The following is a 26,553-nucleotide window of genomic DNA, read 5'->3' on the forward strand; positions in this document are numbered from 1 at the left end:
AATACAAATCAGACATATGCAGCACAGTAGTGAAGACCTTTATAGTATTCATCATCATCAAATTATGACAGTTTTCCATGTCCCTACTTGCTTTATGTCCTACCCTCTGGTTTCATTTTGAAGGTGTACTTTGGCGTTTCAAGTTTTTCTTTTTATGGGGTGCATTTTCTGTGTGTCTTTTCACACATGTTAACATTAGAAGATTTTCAAAAGAAAACAAGTTTACTAAACTTTATTTAAAATTCAGGAAAATAGAAATTGGGCTTTTTTCAATACTTTACCAAAGAAAATGGATTATTGCAAAGTGAGAAAAAGGAAAAAAAGAGTAAGTTTTAAACTGCAGGAAAAGAAAAGCACAGAACACTTTCAAATTGCAAGAAAGAAAAATAAGAAAAAGTTTTAAAACAAGCAGAAAGAGGTAAATAACACTTCCTTATTCATTTTCTCCACATCATTCATGATTTTATAGACCTCTGTTATATGCCCCTTTAGTTGTCTCTTTTCTAAGTTTTTTTTAGTCTCTCCACAGATAGTAGCTTTTCCATACTTTTTTCCAATTCTAATATATTTTTCTTGAGTTGGAGCAACCAGAACTGCATGCACTATTCAAAGTGTGGGTGTACTATCTCTTTCTATATTTTAGAGTGTGTCAGTCTCTGCTTCTGTGAATCTGTTTGTTCAAGAACTCTTTCTAAAGTTTAAACCATAGGAGCTAGGAACACCAAATTTGGTATGCAGCTTCCCCTTCCCCTAACATAAGCCAAGGTCAGGGTTTGATTGTGCCTGGAAAATGGGAAGTGCCAGGAAGTCAGCTGTTTTCTGTAACATAGAAAGGAAGAGGACAGAGAGGGGAGGGACACAAAAGGGAAGGGCACAGAGAGGAAGGGTGCAATACTGAGAGTGGCCACTGGGGGCAGCTGCAGCACAAAGAGAGTGGCCAGCAGGGCTAGGGCTCTGCCATCTTGCCTGACACCAGACCTGGTGCGGAGCCCCCCACCCTAAACCCAGAGCCTTCCCCTCCCCGCCGCCCTGTGGAGAGCCTGCCCACAGGGCCGCGTGGGCTGGAGGTACTGTAGGAGGGGCAGCCCCTGAAGCATGGCCCCTCCCCAACAGCCTGCAGACCATAGGGGAGGCACTGGAAGCCACATACAGTGCCTAGAGCCTCGCTTCCTCACTCCCAGTCTGCAGGCAACAGGGCAGCCACTGATGGTCAGCAGCAGTTCCAAGAGTCTATCCCCCCCACCCCCCCAAGATAGCCTGCAAGCCGCAGAGGGGCCCTGATGGCTGGTGGCAGCCCATAGAGCCTGGCCAGCCCCTCCTGCCAGATTGCTCCCCCCAACAGGCTTTAGATTGAAGTGGTTCATTAGAGGCCAGGGCTAGCTCCTGAAGTGCTATTCCCCCCAGACCATCTGCAGAGCAAGGGGGCAGCTGGCGGCGCAGGCAGGCCCACAGAGAGCCGCCACCCCATGAACAGGCTGCAGTATGGGGAGGCCAAGCAATGCCCCACCCACCTCCTCCGGAGCAGCTGCAGGCCAAGAGATAAAGAATTATTCTCATTGGATTTTTAATTAGAAATTTTCCATGGGTCTGGTTTACCATCCTTTGGTATCCATGCTTAAGACTGTCAGTTTTTCCAAGCCAAGTGTCTTTTTTCCCCTGTATTTTACATTACTATTCACTATATTATAACTACTAAATTCATAAAAATATGGGAGAATAAATAAGTAATATCTGGTTTTGTTAGATTTCCTTTCTCCCAGGAACTGTCTGATACCAGTGAAGAATAAGAAATAAGACTTCCTAGGATAGGCTGCAGATGGACTAAAAATAATTCACTGTCTGGGTCAGTTTTTAGTCAGGCAATTTCCACCCAGGCAATCCCAACAATATTTGTCTAAAAAAATACTTTAAACTCACATGTTGTAGGTGGGAACTTTACATCGATCAAGAAGCAATGGTGTCACTCCACATAATTCCAGGGTTTGCAGGGTGTCTAAACATGGCCAGTTTGTACCATACCAAAATACGGTAATAGATGTATCATTAAAAGAGATGTCCACCTGCTCCATTACATGTTCCTTTCCATTTCTGTCCTTTAGTACAATCACCCAACTCAAATTATATGCTCTGTCATTGAGGATATAAACAAAAAGCTTTAAAACAACCTGTCAAAAGTGACAAGGACAATGTATGGAACTTTAGAAATTCAGTCAGCAAGGTGCCGGGGGATTTCTTGAAGAAGGGCATATTTATTTCTTATTACTTTCAATGGAAATAACCAATGTAATTTCTCTTAAAGTGGTTTCTTTCTTTCAAGCAAGACAGAGTTGACAAAACAGATATTTCATTTTTATTCACATTAACTTTTATTTTGTGATTAAAACACACTAATCAGATCATGATAGCATCTCCCCATCACGATCTGAATTCATATCTCTATTTCCCCACATACAAATACCATATAGAACAGAGGTGGGCAAAATATGACTATCAGGCCAGATCTCACTCGCCAAACATTTTCTTCCAAGCTAGGGCTGGAGGAAAATTTCCATAGCCCAGCAGGGCACTCAGGAAGTCTGTCTGCCTGCCTGCCATGACCCCAGCCATGCTGCTCCCAGAAGCGCTAGAGCCAGAGGCTGCTGGCAAACATGTTTCTACACACCCCTTGGAAATTGATCAATGGGACCTGTAGAGGCAGTACTAGCAGGTGTAGGTAGTACTTGCAGGCGTGGGCAGTGCATGAAGACCCACCATCCTTCTCTCCCCAAGAAAAGACATGCTGTCAATTCTGAGCTACGTGAAGCATCATGGCATGGAGGCCTGCCTGGGTGCCCTCTTGTTCCACTGATTGGGAACTGCCCATGTTGGTAAGTGTCTCCCAGCCAGAGCCTGCACCTGTCATCCTCCCCACTCCCCTCTGCACCTAAATCATACCGCAGGTCATAACCTTCTTCTGCACCAAAATTCCCTCCAAGACCCTCTTGATTAATATAACAGAAAAGTAAAGCCTGCGACCACTTACCAAAATTCTTGGAGTGTTCTCTCCCTCCCCCTCTCGCCCCCTGCACACATTACTACCCACCCCGATATAGACTCACTAAACCAACATTCTTAATGTAATTTGGGAGTAAACACACTTCATGACAAGACATTACTTACTTGATAGCTTCTTTGATTTTAAGTGGAAGGCCAGTATAAGGGTTTATAGGTTTCAGAAACTGAATGATTTTAGTTTTGCCAGCTGCTATTTGTTTCATGATATATTCCTTCTTCCAGTATCCCGATTCTCTGTCCAGTACGGTAGCATGACTTGGTAAGACAGCTGTTCTTTCAACAGGCTTAGTTTTCCAATTTGTTCTTTTAGGTGGAAAAAAACTGGAGTATATTTTGAACCAGATCACACTGGGAAAAAAATTCAAGACACAAAAAAGTGAATCCCACAAAGAATTATTAATAGTGACGACAGCAGCAGAATTAAAACATACAGTTGCATAAGGATCTCATGCATTAGTGAAAATCTCAGTAAGAAAAATATATTACCAAAGTTTAAGAACAAGTAGGGTTTTATTTGATTTAGCTGGATAAAGAGAATACTAATCATTTCTAGAAATTCCCAATATTGAGGTTTTACCTCAATGTCTGATGTCTCTCTCTATTCATAATTTACCATTTCTTTTAATTCATTGTTAAACCCCTAATCCTGTAATAGAACAGTTATGCTAAAATTTAGATTGCTGGAGGAAAAGACATGTCACATGAGAACCAAAGAGCACTAATACACATCTTGATATTTTTGCTGAATATAGTAAGTTTTACCTAACATCATAATGTATGGGAAATCTGTTACACAATAGATTCTCAACCAAGTCTCACTGATTTTAATGGGAATATCTGAGCAAAGACTTAGTAAGGACTTCATAGTCACATTTTACAATCCTCGTGTGAAAAGGGGTATGAGCACACCACAGTGCAGAGTAAAATGTAGAAGACTGTGACAAGCCTATCATAAGGCCCATGAAGCAAATTGATGCACCAGTGCTTCACCAAAGACCTTCCATTTCTATAAGGAGCTGGACACTATCCTTGACAGTGATCCCACTTCCATTGCCAAGAGCCCCGTGAATATTTTGGAGGGCACGGAGGTAGTGAATGGAGGGTCTAACCCAGGGTATGAATTGTAGATGAGGAGGCTGAGGTAGACAAGGACCAAGGGCTCCCCCCAGGGCCATCGAGTATGTCTGACTGCCAGGAACTTTTCTCCACTGCTGAGGGACATAGCAAGTCTGAGCAACCATTTTCCAGGGAGCAGGAAGCATGGGATAAGAGGCAGGGTAAGTTGTGGTGGCTTGTGGAGTACTGAGTTGAGGGCATAGAAAAGAGAGAGGCTGGCTGTATTTCTGTGAGCTGCACATAATCCTGTGTAGCTAATCCATATGGCCGAGCAGCATATGGATGCTTGCCATGATCTCAATGGAATCTTGCAGAGAGGAGATCGAAACTTTTGGAGAAGTATGTGTAAATTTTGTGCCGCAGACTCTATGGCAGTGTAGCTTTGCCCCCTCCCTCATTGTAGAACACTAGTCCATACCATTAATCAATCACTTGTGCAGAACACATATGGAGCATGGTGAAAGCAGCTGAGAAAATGCAAAGGAGTTATTACAGGCCACGAGCTCCCTAAACCAGGGTTGCCCCCTTGTATTTTTGTGGCCTGTGTCATATGGTCAACTTTAAAAATGAAGTGAATCTGAGGTTATTTCCAAAGTATATATTACTAGCCCTCAGGGATGCAAAGCCAATCTATCATGTGACCCAAATGTAATTAGTGCAGTGAATGTCTGCCTTGTTGACAGTAAGTTAGAATATTAAGATCAAGGACATTACAACCAAAAGGACACTAAAATCAAAATGGAGTCTTGAGTTTTACACAAATCAAAATGGAACCCAAAGGACTAAAAGACTTTTGCCACCAAAATCCATCGTTTGCACACAGTACATGGTTGTGCACACAACACTGTTGCTCTGCACATGGCACTAAAGTCTGCACCAGGAACGCTAATCTGTACCCAACACTACACCTTGTGCACTAGAGACGCTCCTGCTGTTTCCCGCCTTGGGATCTTTATAAGCTCAGACCTCTGAAGGGATTGGGCTCCTCCTCCTGCTCCTGCTTCCTTCTCATCTTCTGGTAGCTAGCAGTTTGGATCGCTGTTGAAGAAGAGCCGTGGGGAAGCAGGTCCTGGCCTTCGCAACAGACCAGACCAGACTCAATTCCACCGTTACCTGCCGGGTGCATTAGCTCACTACTGTGGCAATTGCCCAGTGTTGTGGGTTATTGCTACCTGTAGCTCCGGACCAAGAGCAGCTGCCTATCACCCAGTTCCACTCCAACCATTGTGGCAAAGGCCCTATTTTGATCTGAGAACTGATTACCATTGGGTGCCTGTGTAACATACCTACCATCATATCATCAATTGGACTCCTCAGTGTTCCTCCCCTGAGGCTGCCTATGCCAACAGGTTGAAGGTCCTGAGCCTCGACTGTCTACTGACTTCAGAACAGACTGGCTGTGTCTAGACTGGCCACTTTTTCCGGAAAAACAGTTGCTTTTCTGGAAAAACTTGCCAGCTGTCTACACTGGCCGCTTGAATTTCCGCAAAAGCACTGACGATCTCGTGTAAGATTGTCAGTGTTTTTGCGGAAATACCATGCTGCTCCCATTCGGGCAAAAGTCTTTCTCCGAAAAACTTTTGCGCAAAAGGGCCAGTGTAGACAGCAGAGATTTGTTTTCCGAAAAAAAGCCCCGATCGCGAAAATGGCGATCGGGGCTTTTTTGCGGAAAAGCGCGTGTAGATTGGCCACGGATGCTTTTCCGCAAAAAGTGCTTTTGCGGAAAAGCGTCCTGCCAATCTAGACGTGCTTTTCTGAAAATGCTTTTAACGGAAAACTTTTCCGTTAAAAGCATTTCCGGAAAATCATGCCAGTCTAGACGTAGCCACTGAGTTATACTGTGCTATCTTCTATTACTTCTGGAGTGAGGGGTTGATTTATGCAGTGTTGTATTCTGGGGTTATTCTTTGTGTTACCACCTGTTGTATTCAATATATCTTTAAATTGGACATTTGTGTCTGTGCTTATTTCGGACTAGAGAAATCCACCAGTGACAGTTACGGTGGTTTCCAGGTCGGACCACCTTCTGGGACAAAGGCATTTTCCATCTATTCAGATTGGCCCCACTAAAGTTAGTTTACTAGCGTGCCTTTGCTAGTAACAGCCTGTATCTGCCAACACTTCAGACAAATAACCTAAAAATTTGGATTTTCTGACTCCTTAATCTTACTGGAGTGTCAGTGCCAATGCCCAGTGATGACATTTCAGTGTCAACACTAAACATTTCAGTGTATATCGCTTTAGCACATGAAGTCGGAAATGGACTGGGAGAAACTGGAAAAATAGGGGAGAGTCTACACAGGGAAGCAGATTTTCTCCCTATGTGATGCCAACAAGGCACTCAAAATGATGAACATTTTAATTGCTACATACAGGTCAGCCTCTCCACTAGATGAATCTGCAAAGCTCCCAGTGACGTCAGTGGGCGATCACTATGAATCTTTCATTTATACTCTGACACATGTACCATTGCTAACCATGGAATATAAACCTTTGAACTGATAGCCATGTGATGAGCCTTTTTACTATTTGTTTTTCCTCCTGTTTTAATCAAAACTAAATTCATTGTATGGTGACAAAATAGAGGCATCTGAAACCACTGCCAGAACTGCCTGACTACAAAAGTCCCCTGCAACAAAGCAGGAGGGAAAAAAAACTGAGCTGCAAAAGCAGAAACCTGAAAAGAATATGTGAAAATCCTCGCCCACACCTGCTTGTGAGGAGGGATCCTAGCAGCCTATGCTGGTTTATCTAAATCAGAAAGAAAACTATACATCTTATAAAGCAATAAATGCAAATGGGTAAGTTGTCAAAGCAGTGTGTTTGATTTTAGTCACATAAATCCCATTAACTTTAATGGAACTCACACAGCTAAAACTCCATGCAATATATTGAAAATGTAGCATACAGATTGCAATACAACACAAAAATAGCTGCTCAATACTTACATCAATTCCCTGGCACCAATCAAACTAAATTTAAAAGTCTCATATAATTCAAGTTAATCTGACTGCTGTGAGATTGAGATTATTGTACATTTCCCCCCTTCCTTACTTGTCATTGGACAGATGATAGAAGTGTTTATTCACACAACCAATACACAATAGGGACAGAGCATCCAAATAAGAAAATATCTTCAGCAGTATCTCTGATGGCATACTGAAAACAAGCAGAAAGGGAAATATTACTGGACTTACGTGCAAACTTTTATAGAGTTGACAAGTGGCTAAAACCTTTAACCTCTAAGCACAGGAAAGTGAACACAAGAGAGAAGTACCCACTTCATAAATCCAGATGTCAAATCTGTCTTTGTAAAACACCATGTATTCACCTAGAGAGTTAACCTGCAGCCATATCAATTTTGATTTGTTGCTCTGATCTAAGGCTTACTGCACTTCACAACAGACTATTTAAGTGGTGCAAGATGTTAACTGGAAGCTTAGTCCCTCATGCATTCGTGTTTCTTTTTTTAGGAGGGCATTAAACCAATCTGGTTTTGAAAAGTAGCAGAGAATTCATTCAAATTACGTGAAATTGTACTGTTTATCCCTCTTCTTCCTTGTCCCCCAGGTTCATAGTCTTTTTCACATTCAGTCACTACTCACTAATATTTCTCAAATATATCCCAGAATCTTGTGTGTTTATTATCACCTTTCAAATGTGGTGTCAGGTGACAAGATGCTTCACCAACAGTGCCTAGTCCAAGCCAAACTTTGATGGGATGATATATTTTTCTTCAGCTCCATGTATACTCGTTAAAGGCCTAATCTAACTCCCATTCATGTCAATGGAAATACTACCATTAACATCAATAGAACTAGATAGGCATCCATGACACTTTGGAAAACACAAATCTGTCTTCTGCTGTGGCTGTTAGGTTGTTCAGCGAAGTGCAAGTGTCCTCTCTGAAATTGCACGCCTGCTGCTGCTCTGTTGTCACCTGCCGGAATGTGCAAACTACAGCCTGAGGCACAAATCCTTCTTTTCTGGGTTGCAAGCCCCAGGCCATTAGATTAACATTTGCCCATGGTTCAAAAATTTGACATAAACCTAATTGCATCCTCATTCTTCTCAGTGTTGCAATTCTCTGGTGTTAAAGCTGAACTAAGGAGCTACTGTGGGAATCAGCAATCTTTTGAGTCTTTCCTGATGTCTATATCCATTATAAGTTACTGAGCAAATCAATTGTGGGTCAGAGTAAGTCAGCTGTGCCTCTTGTGCAGAAGCAACAAATGGTAAACTACTGTTTACACCAGAAGTTTGTGATCTTCAAATGCAGGTTGATAAATGCCACTAAATACTAAGGGTATATCTAGACTACAAGCAGATTTTTTCGAAAAAGCGAGCCGCTTTTTCTAAAGAGAGTCTAGACGCTCTCTTTTGAAAAAGCACAGTTTGCATTCAATAGCACCTTTTTTCAAAAGAGTACTTTCGAAAAAAGGTGTTATTCCTCGTAGAATGAGGTTTATTGCAATAAAAAAAAGTGCCACATTCTTTTGATTTACTTTCGAAAGAACACAGCTGCAGTCTAGATGCAGGTGGTGAAGTTTTTTCGAAAAAAAGGCTACTTTTTTCGAAAAAACCTTGTAGTCTAGACACACCCTTCGGAAAATATGTTAAAAAACAACATTTTTAGTTGTTCTGTAACACCCAGCAGCCAAATATACTTTACCAAGTATGCTCTCTTTGTTTTGTTAATAAAAATCACTTTTTTAAGATTATGATCTGATTCCTGTGTCCAAGAAGGGGGGAGGTTCTGTGTGCTCGTGCCTGAAATTGAAGGTCAGCTATTAAGAAATTTAAAAACTTAAAAAATAATGAATAGTCTAGCACAGGGCTACTCAACATGCAGCCCATGGGCCGCCACAGTGAGGTGTGGATTTATGTGAGGCTCAATACCCGGCCCATGTGTGGGAGCCAAAACAAAAAAGTAGTCATTATAATGGTCGTCTGTTGATATGCATTTTAGTACAGTAATTCCTCACTTAATACTATACATATGTTTCAGAAAATGATCGTGTTAAGTGAAAACATGTTATGTGGGGTCAATTTTCCTATGGACAATAATGGAAAAGGTAGGGGTTGCGTTTCAAGCGGTGGTGTCTGTTGGGACCGGGACATAAGGTTGGGGAAGAAAGGGGCCTGGGTTACAGCAGGGAATGGAGGTGTTTGGCTCTGGGGAAGGGAGGGGGAGCAGAGGGGAGGGACATTGGGTTGGGAGTATGCCCCTGTTACAAGTCTGCCGGGACCCGCACCATGTCCGGTGAGGCAGGGCCGCTAGGAAACAGTGTGGCGAGCGGTGCCACTTTGCAGGGAGGCGGGGGAAGCCCCGCGCAGCTGCTGGCAATGGGCCGGCTGGGTAAATCATGTTATTCCAGGGACAGTCGTGTAATTCAAAAAAACATTCCCTAAAAAAAAATCATGCTATCGCGAAAACGTGTTAAGCGGGCACGTGTTAAATGAGGAATTGCTGTAGTTATATTCCTCGACTGTCACAGCTCATTAAAACTGCTGTCATATAGGTGGAAATCAGGTAAAAATTGCTTTATTAATATCAGCAGAACTGACTTAAATAGGGCCTGTGTGTTGTGTAGTCTTGCCTTAATCTTTGTATTCATGCCAGTCAGTGTGCAAGAAGGTATTTGCATATATTTGCATGTATATGCAACCACACTTAAGTTGCAGCTCTCTACATGTGCTGTAAGTATCATTGTGGCCCCCAGGGCTTTCAAAGTTGAGTAGCCCTGGTCTAGCAGCACCTCAAAGACTAACAAAACATAGATGGTATCATGAGCTTTCGTAGACACAACCCACTTCTTCAGATAAAGCTAAGAAATTAAAGTTTGTTTTCAAGCTCTCCTCTCAGGAAGGTTAAAGAGGTTAAACAGGAAGAAATTCCCAAGTGCATATTCCTGGCTATGAAGAGTTTTTTGCATTTGGGTGGTGGTAGTGTACTACCCCAGGTCAGAGAATCTGTGCCCTTAGGGAAATTTTTTAAACAGAAGCCTTTAGTGGCAGGGTATTTTAAGGTCTCTTGAAGGCCTCCACCTTCTGCACTCCAAGTGCCAGGGTGGGGAAGCAGCCTTGACACCAAACTATTCACTTTTATACTAAGAAATGATATGGAAGTCACCAAGATACAAACATGGAACTCCACCGGCCTATTTTTAAACATGATTATTTGTAGAACTACGCTTTAACATTTCATTATCACATTGAAGCCACAGACATACTCACCTCTCAATGCATGGACAAGATTTTGATTTGATAGAAGTCCTCTGACATTGCCCTTGAATACAAATGTTTTCAGTCTCATGGCATGCGAAGATTCCTGACTTCTTCCTATAAACAGAAAGATAAAGCTGTCAATAGTCACATGATCATTAACTGAAAAAACGTGTAGCAATATGCATTATGCCTCACAACATAAACAAGATTCAGCAGGACAATATTACAGGATGTGAAACACTGACCTTAATCAGCTCTTTACTAATGTGAAATAATTTAGCTGATGAGATGAAATGGGGTTGGAACATATAGCCCTTCTATAACTACTGAAGGGGATGGAGGAAGCAGGAGGATCCAGAGCTTGGACACACAAACCCCCACCATGAATATGGGCTGCTCCTGCCCCACGCTATTGCCTCTGTATCAGAGACAGCAGCGAGGGGCAGCAAGAGGAGCCAGTCTGTTCAGGGAGCTGGTTTTTAAACTAACTCTCCTCATGGATCAGCTCCTGCCTTCCTCCCCACACTGCTGCCTCTGATAGAGTGGGGGCTCCCCATGAGTAAGGCCAGGAGCACGCTGGCGCTTAGCCCCACTTCCAGGGACTGTCAAATATTCACGTAACTGCTAAAATTTGATTTGGTTACATGACTGTTCAATTAGACGCTAACATCCCTATTGCACACTGTGCTACCTTCCTGATTAGTATCCTATCATAGTAGAAATTCTTAATATCCTATTGAGCACATTTAGAAGCATATTGCCTTCTGATCTATAACTCACACACCCAGGGCCGGCCCGAGTCATTTTGGTACCCCAGGCCCAGGCGCATAGCGCCATCTCTGGGCACACGGCACATGTGCAGGCCCGCCCCTAAGGCAAAGGCCCACCCACCTGAAGGAGCACGGGCCTGCCCCCGGTGCACATGGTGCATGCGCTATCCAGTCCAGCCTGGGCACTGCTGCTGGCACACAACACCTGGCCGTGCAGGGCCCTGCAGCCATGGGGGGAAGGGCGCTGCTGGCCGGCGCTGCGGAGATGGGGAGGAGCGGGGCAGCGCTGCGGGAGCCGGGCTCACGGCACCTGATGGCAGCTATAAGGGACACCGCGCGCTCCTTACAGCTGTCATCAGGCACCCCCCATCAGTTGGCACCCTGGGCAGCTGCCCAGCTCGCCCACCCCTTAGTCCGGCCCTGCACACACCACAACCTCAGAAACTAGTCCTCTGAATCTCATGGACCAATGATTATTAATAACATTTCTAAGTGTATGTCACAGGTGATCCTGAAAGTCAGATGAGGAATATGTCTACTGCTGTTACTTTTGGGTACTTTTGGATCAAATCTAAATTTGATTCTGAAAGGCAAAATGTCACTTAATTTTTCACTGAAGCTGCTCAGCAACTGTAACACAGAATTCCACCATTAAGCTAACACCAATCTTTTAGTTCGAGTGCTTGTTCACGTTGATTCCAATCAGGTGCACAAGCATCCGACATTTTTTCCCCCCTAACAGCTCCTGTAGGGTCAGCTGTGGAGCCCTCTAGAATAGCACCACTAGATTAGCGCATATATACCGCTGCCGACCCCTCCCTCCCTTCCTCAGTTCATTCTTACCATCTGTGATAGCATTGGAACTTTCTAGTTGTCTTGCCTTGGCAAGCTCCTAATCCCTAGGGATAGCTCTCATTGTTGTCTTCTGAATAGAAGGTTATCGTCTGTAACTGAAAAGCGGGTGAATCCCCAAGGACAATAGCTCCTCTGGAGCACCGGGACATGCCTAATGCCTCAGGCTTTAAGTCGTGCGCTGTATGTAAGTGCTCAATGCCTAACAGCTACCCGCATGATGCATACCTTCGCTATTTAGGTGAAGAACACCACCACAAGAAGTGCAAAATTTGTAGGAGTTTCAAGCCCAGTACCAGGAAGGACCTGGAGTACAGAATCCAACAGCTCCTCATGGAGGTGGTGCTGAAACCTTCCCAGGCCGAGAAATCCGCACCCAGAGATAGCTCAGTGCATAGTGCTCCAGCCTACCTGCACGGTAACATGCCAAAAGTGGGTGCTACTAAAGACTTCCAGTGCCAGAGTCCCCCAGAGCTGAAGACCATGGTGCCAGCTGAAGACTACTCCACCTCACCAACACCGCGAGGCAGGAAAGAGGCCAGGGGCAGATCACTCCATAAGTCCTGGCTGAGACGGGACCAGGCGCAGCAGAAACAGTCCCCACATGGGATGTCCAGGACTTGCCGTCAACTCCGGCTCCACACCCGCAGCCTGTCACCAAGACAAATGACTCTGGGGCAGATCTTGAACTCTCCTTTGACACCCAATACCTAAGAGACAGCCTAGTACCTCATAGAGATTTCAGAGACCGAGGCGTCTAGAGTACAACCAGCACTGTGGAGACTGCATGCTGAAGAGGGAAGACAGTGATGCTCCAGAAGCCACAGTCCATGGAGCTGCACCAGGACAGGTCATCCTCCCCCTTGTTGGATGGGTCACCTCCACTGGCACAGTGCGCCCCATGGAGGCACTGGTGGAGACTCTGGTGCCAAGTTCCAGAGCAGCACTGAACAAACTGCTGCTCTCGAGGTCAAGTTCCCACTTCAGAACAAGGTTGAGGTCCAGAGGCTCCCAGCACTGCTCCAGGTCTCGACTCTCCTGATACTGCTCAAGGTCCCCAAGGATGCTTGTGCATAAGGCACCAACACTGTCAGCACCACTGTGGTCACTGCAGTCAAAGCCTGAATTGGACGCAGTGTTGACACATTCCTGGTGGAGCTGTGCCGGTCGCAAGGGGCACAACCCCACAGCAGCATGGCAACCACGGTGGCCATCCCCTGCACAATGATCCTTCTGGACACCGTGGATATACTATCAGGCCCATGGTGCACCCAGCTCAGTGGTGTCATTGAGCCACTAGTCCCAATCCCCTCAGGACAAGAGCCATATGAGGGAACCATCAGCAACTGAGTCCCATCCACCCAAACGAGGCAAGACATCACCTGAGGCCCATGACCAGCCACCCAGATCAGACCAGCAAACCAGGCCACAGGAGGTGCTGGCCTAGCATCCTCCAGAGCCTGTGGGAAGAACTTTGCCCCTACACGCCTACTCATCCTCATCTCTGGACGAGGCAGTGGTGGGCACCTTCATGGCTGGTCCTCCTCCAGTCAACCATAGGGCACACCAGGAGCTATTACACTTGATTGCCCAAAACATGAATCTCCTCATGGAGGAAATACAGGAGCTGGAGGAGCCTATGGTGGACATTTTTTCACACAAAGAGCCATCAAGGGTATAAAGACTATACAGTTGAACTGCAGGAGTTTGTGGCAGACCCCAGGTTCCATGCTCCCAACAGCCTAGAGGGTCGAGAGGATGCAGCTGTCCAAAGGGCAATGCTCCAATCTGTGATTCCTACTCTGTGATTGGAATCAACATGAACAAGCACTCAAAGAAGAGTGCTTCTTTTTGTCCCTTTTTCTACACAGCAGTATTGTTAACCTATGCAGAGCAAAAGATTGGTAAAAAGACAGTTACCTGTTCACATAACTGATGTTCTTCGGGATGTATTGTTCATGTCCATTCCAATATCCACCCTCCTTCCTCACTGTCAGAGTAGCCAGCAAGAAGGAACTGAGGGAGGGTATGGTTGGCAGTGGTGCACAAATATAGCAGCACCACTCTAGGTGTCTCCACAGCCAACACTATGGGACCTGCTAAAAAGTTTCCGATGCATATGCACATGACACGCGCACACCTGATTGGAATGGACATGAACACTATTTGAACATTACTTGAACAGTTAATTATCTTTTAACCAATCTTTTGTTATGAATAGGTTAGCAATACTGCTGTCTAGAAAAAGGGATAAAAATATATACTCTTAAATGAAGCAATGCCACTAAGTCTTCTGTGTTTTGAGGGAAGTTTTGAAAAGCACTTGGGGATTTAGAAGCTTAAATCCATTTTAACGCCAATGGAATGTGTCCCTACCTAAATCCCCAAGGTGCTTTTAAAAATCTTCCACTCCACTTCACTTTTTTAAAAAATGTGTCTATTTCTGATATTTTTAAAAGTCCACAGTTCCCTAATTCATCAACTAATTCACTCACTTTCACTAAGTGCAAGAGGAGAAGAAATCAATCCAAATACCAGAAAAACTTGTAACAAAATGAAGAAAAAATTAAAATCTAAATGCCAGATTTTAATTCCATATATACACTTCTTTAAAAGCATCATATAGCCTTTTGGAAAGAGGCTCTAACTCAAAGGCACAACAGCCTCAGTGGCTGATTCACTAGCTGTTCAGTTTGTGGCATACAGTTTTGTAGCTCAGTTTTCTGCTAAATAATCTGTTGTACATGAAAAGTGGAGGCAATCTTTAAAGAAGGAGTAAACCAGTCGGTTTCAAAGAACATAGCAAGTTTTAATTAAAATTGTAACAATAATGATTGTTTCTAAAATTGTAAAATATTTTAGTCATAAAGAATAACAGTAATTATTTAAATGACTATTCCTCATTTTATCTAATGTTCTCACAGTGCTTTCCACTATTTTACAGTAGAGAATCTGAGGTAAGGAATGGATAGGAAACTTGTCCAAGGTAATACAACAGAAGGGTTGAAAACATAACACAAGACTTCTGACCTTGTTACTAGGACCCTGTTTCTCAAATCTTTGGAAGGTGAACTCCCTCTACAGGAAAATGAAATCTGACATACTTCAGCACCTTATGCTACTAAAGGTTTACCAATCTTTGCTCTGCTGGTTAGCCCCTTTCTTTGAATGCACACTTTTACCTGTGCATACAGCACTTCTGGAAATGCTTGTATAGATATTCATAATGTCATACTTCCTCTCCTTTCTTACAAGTGTTTTCATGAGCAGTGAAAAAGTTAAGAATGTTATTAACCAGTTATTATTTAGTCCTGCCTTGAGTGTGGGAGGGACTGAAATAGATGATATACTGAGATCTCTACATTGCTATGATTCTATGATTCAGAGCAGTGTTTCTCAAATGTGGCCACCAGGAGCTTTTTGTGCAGGCACAACAGCCTCCTGAGCAGTGACTGGGGCAAAATATCAGCCTCTCCTTCTCCCTTCCTGTTGCTCCTGGGTGAACTGCCCTGCACTGCCTCTGGAGACAGATGAGACACAAAGCTAAAGGAGCAAGGTGAATTGCGAATCCACCCGGAGAGATGGCAGAGATGCTTGTGCTTTAGCTCTGTGGTACCTGAGCAGCAGGCTCCAGTGATGGGACCTAAGAAGCCTGGCTACAGGGCTTTGGGCACCAACCCCTGAATCTGGCCACGTGGCCTCAGTTTCAGGCTCCGGCCCCCAGCACCAATCCCAAGCTCTAGCCATATGATGGCAGGAGTTGATCCCTGGCCACACAGAAGCCGGCTGCAGTTCCTGGCTTCAGCCATAGGACTCCCAACTCTGACCACACAACAGCAAGTGCTGATCCCTGGCTTTGACCACACAAGCTCACCATTCCACCCATTATTGCCCCTTGTCTCTCACTACCGTCGCAATCCTCCATCCATTACATCATACCTTCAGGCCCTCACTGCCCACCCTCAGCCCACATCTATATCCAACTTCATATAGCCTTCATATAGCCTCACCCTGCTGCCTTCCTCTCTAATCTTCATCAATGGTTGAATTTGTCCTGGATCTTGCTGAGAAAAGTGATATGAACAAGCATGCAAGCATCACTTTTCACAGCAGACTTACCAGCTAGCCCCAAGGCTGTGATAAGTACTACTTGTATGTTTGTTAATATCACTTTCCACAGAATTATTTTTTATTACCGAGTCTGCAAAAATGTACATAAACCGATTTGGATATGCATGTATATATTTGTTTTCCAAAAATCAGTTAAATATTTTAGGAAAAGGGAGAATTGAGGCCACAAAGAAATTTGGTGTCGAGAACCTGATTTAGAATTGATATCCAGTGTTAGTACTCTTTGGACTAAATAGCTCAGTTCACTCCTCAGAACTATGGTTTCAGGCTCAGTGCATATTTGTCTGCATCAACAATTGTCAAACCTTATTTTTTAATGTTTTCTTCCTAACCATAACAGCTATAGAGACTTCCTTTTTTCTCTCCTTTTTATAACGGAAAGCTAAGACTATGGAGAATAATTGGAATATCTGTCCAAGTTCCATTTGCATCCCTGAGGACTGTGCCCCACACTTTGGGAAAAACTGCACTTGACTGCCATTAGATCTGATCCTCTTCTTTGACATACTCTTGAATTTGCTGCATTCTATTCACATCTTGATGCCAAAAGCTATAGTCCATGTCTCTTATTTCTTTTCTTATCATTCAAGTCAGCAGCTGCAAAAGATAATACCAAGCTTCTGCACTAGTGTTTTACCAGCACCTCCTGGCACCTGGCATTTACCAGGATCACTAGCTGCCAGAACCAGCTGTCCTAAAGATGTGAAATGATGATAGAGAAGAAAGGAAAAACAAAGTTTCATCTGATTAAAATGTATTTTAGACAGGAAGACTAAATCCCAGGCCTAAGGGATGATTAACATCTAAACCTGGGATTTTTCAAAGGAGCCTAAGAAGATAGGCACTCAAGCTCCCTTAGAATTTCAATAGAGTTGGGCAGCTCCTTTGAAAAGTCCAGTCTTGTTTACTACTAAGCATCCCTGACCACAGTCACTCACGCATTTGCCCCTACTGTCAATCTGTCACTCTTATTTGGCAAAAGGCCATATGCAGTGATAAAGGAAGGGAATAGCTCAAACTTAAGTCCAGGGCTGTGGAACAGACAGTCTCCCCTATTCCCCCTTTGTAGTCTCCTGCCTCCCTGGTGCCTCTTATCTCCCTACGAATGTAATCTAATAACATTAATTGCTCAACTACAAATAAAATATTATGTACAAGTATGGCCAAGAAAATATAGAAGAGTTCACAACATAAAAAAGTCAAATGTTAAACTAGCCACTCATTCATTACAGTGAGCCTTTTTATCTTAGGTGGGGGAGGAAAGAAAAAAAAACACAGTAGTGCTACAATAGAGCAATAATAGATGGCAATGTACACAGGAGGATACCTGAGACCGGGGATGGTTCAAATAATTCTAGGACTCAAACCTATGCAATTTATGTGGCATGGGAGTTGGGACAGGTGGACAAAGTCATTCATCAAATCTCAAGCCTGGCAGACCTCTAGGAAGTTCCTTTTTTGGAAGTTCCCCAAAGTGTGGTAGTGATTTAGTTTGTTCTTGCCTGAGGCTCCTATCTTATGCAGGACTACAATTGCATCATGTGGCAAGGATGTTATATATATATATGCAGCATGGAACTTGGATTTGTGCCTTTAAAATGGCTTGAGAGTCTGAAGACACTGCAATTAAATGTGAATAGTTTTCAATGCGGAAAATTGTATAGACTTAAAGTGGCAATGGGAGGAATGGACAATGAGACAGTGGAGAAAGAGACTATGCAGTGGGCACTATTGTTAAAATTATGCCGTTTTCTACGTTGATTTTTTTATTAAATAAGAGGAAACACCTTCATTTTTATATCACACCTAAGAATGGCACCTCTAGCAACCAAGTAATCCTTTCTGTAGCCTTTTGTTCAAAGGCAACTTTCTCAAGTATCAGCTGCTACATAACCAATATCTTTTCCTTGGAGGTACTCCCAGAGATGAAAGTAAGCAGGTGCGCCCTGGTGCACAGCTCCAGCAAAAGCTGGCAGAGCTAAAAAAATCTAGCAGGGAATTATTTAAATAGCTGGCAGGGACCCGGATTACAGGAGGCTAGTACCTGTAAAAAATTGTAATTTACTTTCAGCCTGTTTCTCTAGAAGTGAATGACAGGGGAGGGATCACGTGAAGATTACCTATTGTGATCCCTCCCTCTGAAGCATCTGGTATTGGCCACTGTCAGCAGACATGATATTGAGCTTGATGGACCTTTGGCCTGACCCAGTATGGCTGTTCTTATGTTAGGTCTGGATATTCCATCCAAAATTGTCACCTGCCAGGCCTGGAGTAAGTTCTTCAAGAAAAAGAGAGATTTGACATCCAGCCTCATTGGATACATTATCTTATTTGTTTTAGCAATATATATTAAATAAACTAATTAGACATGAACTCTCAGCCCCTTCGACACTTCACATTTATACATTTACACATTATTAATGCATACCTTAGTATGTACTTTACTCCTTTTACACTCACAAGTTTAATCAGAAATTACGCATGCCTCTGGAGGGCCCTCTCAACTACAATATCCCATCTTTTAGCTCCCAACCATATACAAGTTGAGTGTTCCTTAGCTACACTTATGTGACCAGCAGCAGCCATCCTGAACCTGTGTCATAGAATCACAGAACGCGCGAATTGGAAGGGACCTTGAGAGGTCATCAAGTCCAGTCCCCTGCCCTCATGGCAGGGCCAACCAACTTTTTCAGATGGGGACCCATTTTGACAATTCAGGAAGACTTGGTGACCCAAGGCAATTTAAAAATGGGGAGAGGAAGGGAGACAGAGCCACCTGAGGAAACACTTGGCAACCCTTTAGAAATGTAATAGCGACCCATATTCGGGTCCCAACCCATAGGTTGGGGAACCCTGCTCTAGGTCATCCCTGACAGATGTCTGTTTAGGCAACTCTTAAATATCTACAGCAGGGACGACCCGTGAGCCTAGGCAAAGGAGGCAGCTGCCTAGAGCGCCGCTGCCCCGGGGCACCTGATGATGACATCATGGCCATTAATGGCAGTACAGGCAGGGGCTCCAATTGCGTCACCTGCCTGGGGCGCTAGCTGCCGCAGCCGGCCTCGGGCCACGCCTGATCTCTAGTGATGGAGATTCCACAACCTCCCTAGGCAACTTATTCCAGTGTTTAACCTCCGGGACAGTAAGGAAGTTTTTCCTAATGCCCAACCTAAACCTCCTTTGCTGCAATGTCAGCCCATTGCTTCTGGTCCTATCCTCAGAGGCCAAGGAGAACAATTTTTCTCCCTCCTCCATTTAAGTCTCTGACTCTCTTTTAGCCGCATGGGTGAGGGGATCACACTAGCCTGGCTTCCCACGTGCACAGGAGGTGGCACCGACCCAAGAGGGGCGAAATGAGAAACAGAAGGCGGCCGCTAACTCCGGCCCCCACGGGGAGTGGAGCTAGAAGCTGCCCCCCACCGCAGCCGCGCCAGTCCCGCCCTCGCTCTCCCCTTGCCACAGCCCAGACGCCATCGCTCGGGTCCCGCCACAGCACCCGCCTGGGCGGCCCGGGCACCCGCAGGCGCGGAGGGGCGGTTACCTGCCCCGCTCCGGGCCCGGAGGAGGAGCCGCGGAGAACAGGGAGCGGCCGCTGGGGCAGGGGGGCGACGCCGGGCGCTGGGAAGCCGCCGCGGCCCGCGCCAGCCCTAGGCTGTGCTGCTGCAGGATCCAGCCGCGTCCGGTCGCCATGGTGACACCGGAACCGCCCGCGCTCCAAGCGGGCCGACAAGAACTCGCCCTGCTCCGGCCCGCAGCTTCCACGTGCCGCCGCGAGGGCGGGGCGGGGCAGGAGGGGGCGGCGCGAGGTGCCCGCAGGAAGCCGGGGGGGAGCCGTGTGCAGAATGTGGCAAGAGCTCCCCCTCCCACCCCCCCGCCTCTCCCCCACCTATCTCTTCCACCCATGCACGTCCCCTGCCCTCACATCCCTTTCAGGCCAGGGAACCACCCCAGGCGTAGGCTGTCATCTAGTAATGAGCCCCACCCTTCCTAAGGTTTGCATGTTAGGGTACATCTAGGGTGTGTCTAGACTACCTAGTTTTGTCGACAAAAGTGGACTTTTGTCGACAAAACTATACCAGCGTCTACACTACCACTGAGTTCTGTCGACATAACGTCGACAGAACTCAGCAGTTTTGTCGACGCTGGTATACCTCATTTTACGAGGCATAACGCCTTTTGTCGACAGAACTCTGTCGACAGAAGGTGATATTGCCTGTAGGGTTGTGTCTAGACTACGGAGTTCTGTCGACAAAGCACTTTGCTTTGTCGACAGAACTCAATGTGTCTGGACGCTCTTTGTCGACGGAAGTTTTGTCGACAGTATCTGTCGACAAAACTTCCATCGACAAAACGCGGTAGTCTAGACGTACCCCTAGACTACAGGCTTTTGTCGACAGAAGTTTTGTCGACAGATACTGTCGACAAAGCTTCTGTTGACAAAGAGCGTCTAGACACATTCAGTTCTGTTGACAAAGCAAGTTGCTTTGTCGACAAAACCCTGTAGTCTAGACACAACCCTACAGGCAATAACACCTTCTGTCGACCGAACTCTGTCGACAAAAGGCGTTATGCCTCGTAAAATGAGGTTTACCAGTGTCGACAAAACTGCTGAGTTCTGTCAACGTTATGTCGACAGAACTCAGCGGTAGTGTAGACGCAGGTATAGTTTTGTCGACAAAAGTCCACTTTTGTTGACAAAACTCAGTAGTCTAAACACACCCTTAGAGACTAACAAATAGCTTGCCCGGGCAAAACCCACTTCCTCTGCTCCTCTGAGGAAGTGGGTTTTGGCCAAGGAAAGTCTAAGGAGCCACAGGACTACTCATTTATTAAGGATTTCTGTCAGTATTTCCTGTAAACTGAACCCTTGGGCAACGACCCAGGAGAGATTTGGGTGCCATGGGGAGCTATGTCTACACTGGCGGGTTCTTGCGCAGTGTGGATGCTCTCTTGCGCAAGAAAGCTTCTGATGGCCATTTTAGCCATAGGGCTTTCTTGCACAAGAAACCCCTGCCGCGTATCCACACTGCCCTCTTGCGTAAGAGCTCTTGTGCAAGCAGGCTTACACTTGTTAGAAAAGAGAGTAACTCTTGCGCAAGAAGCCCTCTTTTCCCACACCATGCTGTAAATCTTCTTGTGCAAGAGAGGGCCCGCAGTGCGGACGCTCTGCAGAAGAACTGCTGTTCTTGCGCAAGAACCTGTCAGTGTAGATAAGCCTAACTGATTAGCACATCACCCATAGCCAGCCACATGTTTCTATTGAAGGAATGTTGGTTGCAGTCCAATGCAGAGCACCTCCACCCCCCCAAATCATCCTTCTCTTCAGTCACTCAGGGTGAGTGACAAAGTGCATTCACGTAATTTACAGCCCTCTTCACCCTTCCCCAGAGCCCACATTAGTGCTCCCATGTTTGGTTTCCCATACACTGTTTTAACTAATAGGCACTACCTCTACATCTTTATGAGCCCCCTTGCTCTTTTAATTCCCCACAACTCTCATTCTCTTTTCCTTGCATTGCACGCACGACCACCAGTTTCCCACTCCTTTCTGCACCTCATATTAGCTTGCATACACCCACACATCCTTCTTACAGCACACCACATTCCCTTACCAGGAGGGTGACCACATAGCCCAATATTATACCCCAATACTGGCTTTGTCTTGTCTGGGAACTGCGTAGAATCCTCTTACCCCAGTCCCAATTTTTCACACATGCTATTGGGTCACCCTACTATTTACATGCGCAGATATATTGGTTTCCCCTCCCTGTCATCCTTGCAAATTCAGTGCAAAAGGGAAAGAGAATGTAGGATTAATCATTATTTTCATCACTGAAATATTATTTGTCTGCAAAGGCTGCTGATTCAAACGTCTCCTTTAGAGAAACCCCCAAAGAAGTGCCCTCTTTCAAACGGGCCATTTGTTTTGAGGGAAATAAAATAAGTAAAGATTGTTTTTCCCACATCCTCAGAGCCTTAGAGCCTAGTGCTATTGAGAGTGGCCACCTGAGGACAACCTGTGAGTTCAGAGTTATTGAAAACAATGGGAAAAAGCAAAGCAGCCATATTGAAAGAGGGCAGTTCTGGGTGGAATTCTCTGTAGCACAACTTTATTTTTCATTTTCTGCTAAAGGAGAAACTTGTTATGAAGATTCAGCAGGGGAAAATTATCTGTCCTTAAAAACCCACCAAAAGAGTGACCTACACCTACACATAAGATTTCTGTGAAACTAAACTATGTGGGGAGCTTGAAGCTACTTCGTGTTGTTATTGGGATAACTTGGGACAAAACAAATCAATCTGACACATTAAATTTTTTTAATGACAACTTGTAAATCATTAATTCCTAAACTAATTAATATATTTACCTATAAATTCTTAGAAAATCCAACCTATTTTCAAAGAGCAAGGATTGCAATATTGCTATTTTTTAATGCACTACAAAAGGGTTGAGTGTCAACTTTAAGTGCAACACTCTTAAGCTACAGAGCCATAACAGCCATACTGGAGGGCTGTGGTTTTGTAACCACTTCAGTAAAAATATGTATTAGTACATTATTATTGGGTTTGCTGTTCTTTTTAACTTAATACAGTAACCTAAAGCATGCTAGAGGTACATGATATAGATTGGACCAAAGAAAACCATTACATATGTAACTGAGAAGGAAACCTATGGAGCTAAATACCTAAGGGATATCATGGTAACCATGGTAATAAACAGGCACTACAGCCACCAGCAGGGAGTAAATTCAGTATGAGCACATAGGGCAAAATTAGAGGAAAAGTAGTGTTAGGGATAATAATAGGTTAGCACAGTCATAGCACTCACCCACTAGTAAGAGACATAATTATATGATTATGTTATAAACCAGTAGATTATGTGAGGTGAAATGTAGTTCTTAACACTACACCTATCTAGAAATGAGTTCACTGAAAGCCCAGAATCCAAATTTACAGATGTCCTCCCACCACTATATTAGGGTAAACCAAAACTCAACTTCTGAACACCCTGTGGTAGGATACCTCCTTCACCTCATCAACCTCAACTTTTCCTCCTCAGGCAAAGGAAAGGGAGACAGCCCTCAGTAAATCAGTAAATCAGTCTGACTCCACTGGATTTTTCTGTTCATTCTGGTTTTAATTTTGTGTGTGCGTGCGTGCGTGCGTGTGTGTGTGCGCATGGATGCGCACAGGGTGTACTTGAGGGTAGGCCCAAAACGATCTCTTAAGCAAAACAAAGACACCCCCTCCAAAAAAAAAAAACCCTCACAAACACAAATAGTTGTTCATGCTGCCCATGGGCGGCAGATATGCTAGGCAGGGGAAGGCACAAACTTCCCAAACCACCAGCCTGGCCCTGCCCACACTCTACTCCCAGAACACCTGCTGTAGGCATTCTGGGGATGGAGTGTTACTGCCCCCATAGCCTGCCCTCTCTATGCTCCTGGCTGGGGAGGCTGAAGTCACATGCCCTCTTCCCTCCCCAGTGCTCCAGGCCCAGGACATTGGAGCCATGCACCACCTGCCCTCCCCATGCTCCAGGGCCGGGGAAGCTGGAGCCGCACACTCTCCTCTCGCTCCGTGCTCCAGTGCCAGGGATGCTGGAGCCACACACCCTCTCCCCTCCCCATGATCTGGGGTGAGAAGGGCTGTGGTGCGCACATGTGGGGGTGCCCCCACAGTGTGCTGCCCCACCTCCTCATGAGGGGTGGGGGCTCAGAAGAAGGGGCGGGGTTGGAGTGGGGCTCGGAGCTTGTCTCCCCAGCCCTACCTTCACCAACTGCCCATGATGCCGCCTCACCTTACTATTCTCACTCTTGTTGCTAATCCTTTCTCAAGCAACTGTTAACTCAGACTGACCTTGTCTACACTTACAGCACTGCCCCAGTGCTGCTGTACCACTCCAGGGGTTGTGTCTACACTGGGCCACTTATTCCGGAAAATCAGCCGCTTTTCCAGAATAAGCTGCGAGCTGTCTACACTGGCCCTTGAATTTCCGGAAAAGCAACGACGCTCTACTGTACAAAATCAGCCGCTATTCCGGAAAAACTATTCTGCTCCTGTTCGGGCATAAGTCCATATTCCGGAACACTGTTCCGGAAAAGGGCCAGTATAGACAGCCCAGTAGTCTTTTCCGGAAAAAAGCCCCAATCGTGAAAATGGCGATCGGGGCTCTTTTCCGGAAAAGCGCTTCTACATTGGCCTCAGACGCTTTTCCAGAAAAAGGGCTTTTCCGGAAAAGCAGCCTGCCAATGTAGACGCTCCTTTTCCGGAAAAACTGAAAACGGAATAGTATTCCGTTTTAAGCAGTTCTGGAAATTCATGCCAGTGTAGACACAGCCCCCGAGAGATTCTCCAATCAGCATAGGTACTGCACCTCCCTGGGAGGCAGTAGCTATCTGTAGAACCAGGTGCAAATACTAAATTTGTATCCACATCAGATCTGCAACTGCAAAAATGATCCATGGTTATAAGCATATATTTGCAGATTCACAGGGCTTGAGATATAAAATTTGGATCTGCATCCATCTGCAATCTGCAAAAAATGGTCTGCAGATAACAGCAGGTGTGGATGCAGATAAATGCAGATACAAAGCAGATATCCTTATATTTGCAGGGCTCTAGATATTTCAACAATAGGGCTACGTCTACACTGGCAGCTTCTTGCGCAATAACTCTTTTGCAGAAGAGTTCTTGTGCAAAAAGTCTTCCAGAAGAGAGCGTCTACACTGGCATGTGCTTTTGCACAAGAGATGTGCTTTTGCGCAAGAGCATCCATGCCAGTGTAGACGCTCTCTTGCACAAGAAAGCTCTGATGACCATTTTAACCATAGGGCTGTTGCCTGTCTACATTGGCCTCTTGCGCAAGAACAGTTGCGCAAAAGGGCTTATTCCTGAGTGGGAGCATCATAGTCCTTGAGCAAGAAGCCCTGATTTCATACAGTAGAACGTCAGTTTACTTGCGCAAGAACACACGGCCAGTGTAGACAGGCAGCAAGTTTTTGTGCAAGAGCGGCTGCTTTGGTGCAAGAACGCGCCAGTGTAGACACATAGAGTTAAAACGAGTAGTCCCTATGGCACCTTAGAGGCTAACAAAAATATATATAGTATCATGAGCTCTTGTGGGCAAAACCCACTAACAGGGATATCCCTCTGAGACATGAAAAAGATACTATTCTACCTACATGGGTCATTAACATCCAGGCTTAAGCAAGTCTCTAAAGCGCTTTGTAAATGTAAAATAGTGATAGAGATGTAGCCGTGTTAGTCTGGTGTAGCTGAATCAAAATGCAGGACAATGTAGCACTTTAAAGACTAACACGATGGTTTATTAGATGATGAGCTTTCGTGGGCCAGACCCACTTCCCCAGATCAAATAGTGGAAGAAAATAGTCACAACCATATATACCAAAGGATACAATTTAAAAAAATGAACACACATGAAAAGGACAAATCACATTACAGAACAGAAGGGGGATTTAGGGGGGGGAAAGGAAGGTGAATGCCAGTGAGTTAATGATATTAGAGGTGGGGAAGGGGAAATGTCTGTGAGTTAATAGGATTAGAGGTGATAATTGAGGAAGCTATCTTTGTAATGTGTAAGATAGCCGGGGTCCAAATGCTGAATGTACAGTGGCTGCCCTGGTTCTAGAAGGAGCTGCACAGGGCAGGACATGAGGGAAGCCCTGAGAAGCACTGAGCCCCTGCAGAAGGCACACGCAGGGCTGAGGGGCAGCAGGCTGCCCATAAATTGGAAGCATGGCCCTTTTAGCCTCTCATCTCAAAACAAAAGACAACGTAAAAAATGCAATGTAAAATAATGTGACCCGTTAATATTACCATAATGAATATGGAAATATGCAAACACATTAATTACAACATGAATATGCAAATATTCCATTGCCAGTCCTCCAGCAGTTTTTGGATGAGTTTGCTGGTCCTCAGTATAAAAAAGATTTGGAACCGCTGGGTTAGGACATAAATGTCTGCTACTCTGTTTATAGTGGGCTATCACAGATTCTTAAAGATGTCATAAAGTACAATTCTGTTATTCTTATTATCCTTATTGTAGCTTCCATGCTAAAAGCAGTAGAGTCTCTTATGATTGAATTCCAACTGTAATTATAGCTTCTGCCTTTTCAGTGCTCACAACTTCCTCAAACATATTTCTTTTAAGTGTGAATTGTCCTAGAAAGTTTGAATAAAATCTTTACAGGTGTTTTTGGGTAGTGGCTTCATGGAATTATTTACTAGCTGAGTTTAATAAATATTTATATGATTATATAGGAGCTGTATGCACATGCTGACCACAAAGGAATTATTGGGAGGAAAACATAATAAATACATAGAATTTGACTTTTATGTTCACTCAGTTGCTGAATCAGGCCCTGTTAAAATAGAT

General features: G+C 44.8%; 1 protein-coding gene across 1 annotated transcript in view; it reads right to left on the reverse strand.

Moving 5' to 3' along the window:
- Window positions 1–19,975, reverse strand: part of FBXO15 (F-box protein 15) — a 42,117-nt gene extending 22,142 nt beyond the window's left edge. The window contains exons 1-5 of the mRNA XM_006121413.5: window positions 19,693–19,975; window positions 10,408–10,512; window positions 7,225–7,329; window positions 3,160–3,402; window positions 1,918–2,127 (exon numbers count right to left, since the gene is read on the reverse strand). Coding sequence (XP_006121475.2) covers window positions 1,918–2,127; window positions 3,160–3,402; window positions 7,225–7,329; window positions 10,408–10,512; window positions 19,693–19,841 — 812 coding nt within the window. The 5' untranslated portion in view covers window positions 19,842–19,975. The remainder of the gene's footprint in view (window positions 1–1,917; window positions 2,128–3,159; window positions 3,403–7,224; window positions 7,330–10,407; window positions 10,513–19,692) is intronic.
- Between the last annotated feature and the right edge of the window lie 6,578 nt (window positions 19,976–26,553).

The sequence above is a fragment of the Pelodiscus sinensis genome, chromosome 2 (assembly GCF_052426305.1).
Source record: "Pelodiscus sinensis isolate ZL-2025 chromosome 2, ASM5242630v1, whole genome shotgun sequence".
In the NCBI taxonomy this organism is placed as follows: domain Eukaryota; kingdom Metazoa; phylum Chordata; order Testudines; family Trionychidae; genus Pelodiscus; species Pelodiscus sinensis.